The 3,736-nt window shown below is 32.7% G+C and overlaps 1 protein-coding gene across 1 annotated transcript; it reads right to left on the reverse strand.

Moving 5' to 3' along the window:
• Positions 1-286: 286 nt before the first annotated feature.
• On the reverse strand, positions 287-1,294 carry LOC132048914 (uncharacterized). Its single transcript, XM_059439594.1, has one exon. The coding sequence runs from the start codon at positions 1,292-1,294 to the stop codon at positions 287-289; it is 1,008 nt and encodes a 335-aa protein (XP_059295577.1).
• Between the last annotated feature and the right edge of the window lie 2,442 nt (positions 1,295-3,736).

Below are 3,736 nucleotides of genomic sequence, written 5' to 3' on the forward strand. Positions count from 1 at the left end.
AGCACTTATCCTGAATGCCCTACGCGGTACAAATCTAAACATAGATGGGCTTCAATGTGGGTATTAGACACCATGTGGGAAACAGAGGCGGATCCAGGATTTGAAGTTTCCGGGTGCCATGCGTCATTCAATCAATTTGGGCTTCGGGTCGGATTATTCGTCTTTTCGAGCTTTGATTCGGGTTATTCGTCTTTTCCGATGAAACATTTATTTATAGCAATATACAGAAGAGAAAAGCATAAAACTTTCAATAACATTACTAATATCATAAATATCCATCATTCATTTACAATTGTCCTCGACGAGGTTTCATCTTCTGAAAATGATCAATGACGACATCATTACTTACATTTGTGAATACATCACGCTTTATGTAACAAACTAAACAATCATTCAAATATTGATCACCAATGCTATTTCGCACTTCATTTTTTATCCGCTTCATGGATGAGAATGCTCTCTCCACAGTTGCGGTAGCAACAGGTAAGATCAGAGTTAATTTCACAAGTAAATAAACAAGTGAATAAGTATCCACAAGATTTGCCTCAACTAATGCTTTTGCCAAATCACGAATTCCTTGCAAGTTGGAGAACTTGGGATTACCACTTCGCATATGAAATATGAAAGTATCGAGTTGGTAACTCAAATCTCGAATCTGTAGTTCATCAAACTCATTTGGGTAACACTTTGCTAAAGTCATGATTCTACCTTTATCAAAATTAGCAAAAGAATTGATAGGATTCAAGCTACCCATCCCAAGAAGCAAATCACTACTCGCTACATCAAAGCGATCATTAAGCTCTTGAAGTTGCACATCAATCACAGCACAAAAGATTTCAATACGCAAGTGATGTGAATAACAAACACCAAAAGACTTACGCTTTGACTTTCCAGGAAAATAAGACTCATCTAACTTGGGAATCAAAATATCTTGTGCATCACAAAATGAGGAAACATCATCCAACAAAGGCCTCCATCCAGTTTCCCTCATATCTTGCAGTCTTTCTTTTGCAATGTTAAGAAACTCCACGACATTAATAATATCTTGATCCTTTTTTTGTAAAATTTTGCTCAACTCATTTGACATTGCCAACACTTTCAACATCAAGTGAAACATAAAAACAAATTTGAATGTTTTAATCTCAGTCAAAAGATATTTTGCTTGATTTCTATCACTTGAGGTGGAACCTTCATGTTTAATCACTTCAAGCACATGAACAATAGTTGAGAAAATAATAATAAAGTTATCTAATGTTTTGAAATGTGATCCCCAACGAGTATCACCTGGTGTCATGCCCTATTTTTAACGGATTAAAACTAGTTCACAACTTATGACTATGTTTTCCCTGGTTTTGTAAATTTTTCAGGGTCGCCACCTAATTTTAGGAAATATTAGGAAACCATCTGTAAAAAGTGAACTCCATTTTTTAGTCTTTGAAACCTGTGAGATTCTATCCCGAGGAGAAGGTGTTAAGCATCCCTCAGAGCCTATCCGAGGACAGTCTTTAAACTTAGTTTAATTAACACTAGAGGGGGATTATTTATCTATTTCTTATTTACTACTGCCTATTTTAAATAACTGCTAAAGGAACTAATATCCAAAGATAATTTGTACAAATAGCATTTTTTTTTTAAAGTCACGATCACGTAAATAAATATATGCGCGTGTGCAAATGCTTAATGGGGAATATAGATGCACGTGTGTAAAAAATGATGTATGCGTATGTTTATTTGTAAAGTAAGTGGTTTAGTATGCTTGAGATGTAAACATATATATACATATTCATGACGTATTTTGTATAAAATAGTGTAAAAATGGGAGGATTAGTATGTATATTTTTTGAGAAAATAATGTACATATAGGATATTTATTTCCTACGTAAGGTGGTATATAATGTTTCAAAATAGTCATTTGTCGATTGTAAGTATTATATATGTATAAACGTGATGTAAAGATGATTAAAAGGAATTATTTTGAAAACAAATAGTATATATATGTATGAGCGTATATAAAATGGGATATTTACCTTATGGCTTTCGTAAAATAGCTTGAGCCACTATACTCGGGCTCTAATATAATTTCCTCGTTTAAATTCAATGAATCTAACCTGTTCAATATGTTAGCCTAAAAATAGAAAATGATTACCCATAAAATACGCATCTTATCCTTTTGAAACCCCTATTTGGATTGCTCATTTTGTTAAAATGGATTGAAAAAAAGAACGTTAATTAACTTTAAAGAAGAGAAAAAAAAAATCAGCTTTATCTATTGGTTAGAAAATGTTTATAACCTGTGAAATACACAAAGTTAAAGGGATGTTTTTCACTTCTTCTTAAGCTATCCTTAAACCAAAATCTATATCTAAGGAAAAGTGGCCAAAGACAAAGCTCGAGCCCAAGTTCACAAACAAACAAGAAATAGAATCCTCCCAAAAAAACCCAAAAAAAACGTTATGAGGGGCAAAAACGTATAATGATACAAAAAATATAAAAAAAATTTTAAAAGAGGAAGAGGGACGGAGACTCGCACGAAAGGGGACCGACAAGAGCATTGCGGACACCATTTTTTTTTTTAATCGGGGGGGGAGTTGTTCTCAAATGCTCCCCAAATGTTTTGGGAAAAAAAAAAAAGAAGAAGAAAGGATTAGCACGATTTTCAAACATAAAAATAGTTAATAAGAATAATCATATAATCGAAAAGAAGACGTGTCTTGCTTTGGGTTTAAATTTTCACAAAACTCATTTATTGAATGGTCATCCAAAATTAATAAACTTCGACATATTAGGCAAAGGGTTTAAAGGGTTTTTAGAGTAGATGAGTACATAAGGCAAAAGCACAAAAGTATCCGTTTTGCAAGTTAGATTCTAAGCACTTAATGCTAAAACTAAACTTAAATTAAGAGAATATTTGGTAGTCAACTTTGGGGGTAGTTGCCGCAAGCAAAAAACTAACCCCCTCAAAAGCTTTAAAAAGGTGAACCTGAAAGATATCTCAACCACTTAATCTTTAAGAACCTCTTACTCAAAAAAGGCATCTTAACAGAGACTAGCAGATTCACTAAGAGAAGAGGTAATTTTTACGGATTCAAGGAAAGTTATGACTTTGGGCTCAAACTACACACTATTAATTTTATAAACATTCAAGGTGAAACCTATGCAAACACTCATCTTTAAAACAAATATAACCAAGCTATGAAACCTACTGCCATATGCTACAGTTCTTAAATTAGTATTTAGAAACAACCTCAAACTGAACATTTCCTTTTTAAAATTCATTTTAAAGAAAAGAACGGTTTGAAAATTACTTGAAAAAAAAAACGTTTTAATGCTCAACTCATGGAGGACAAAAAGGGCAAAAGAGTTATGAAGCAGGAGGAATTTCATATATATTACAAGAGGTTTTGTTTAAAAGTTCATAAAAGTTCTGAGACTAATAGCATTTCTCCTTTATCCTAAAACAATTTCGTATTTAAAATAAAGTTAATTGTATTCTTTAAAAAAATCAAAGATATAACTAGAGATCAAAGGACACGGGGTGCTAACATACATATCGGGTAATTTAAACCAACACAATACCCACAAAAAAAGAAAGGACTAAAACCCAAAAATCAAGGGACAATGCCATCACTTTTAACAAATTTAACAAAGCAATCCAAACAAAATAAACACATGCTACATTTAGTCATTTTAGGCATATCAATCCCAAGCTACTTGAAACAACGATTACTCCCGATTT

This window comes from Lycium ferocissimum, chromosome 3 (assembly GCF_029784015.1).
Source record: "Lycium ferocissimum isolate CSIRO_LF1 chromosome 3, AGI_CSIRO_Lferr_CH_V1, whole genome shotgun sequence".
Classification (NCBI taxonomy): domain Eukaryota; kingdom Viridiplantae; phylum Streptophyta; class Magnoliopsida; order Solanales; family Solanaceae; genus Lycium; species Lycium ferocissimum.

What these genes read in the sequence shown, in the direction of transcription:
- LOC132048914 (XM_059439594.1), bottom strand. Translation starts at nt 1,294, where the DNA reads ATGACACCAGGTGATACTCGTTGGGGATCACATTTCAAAACATTAGAT.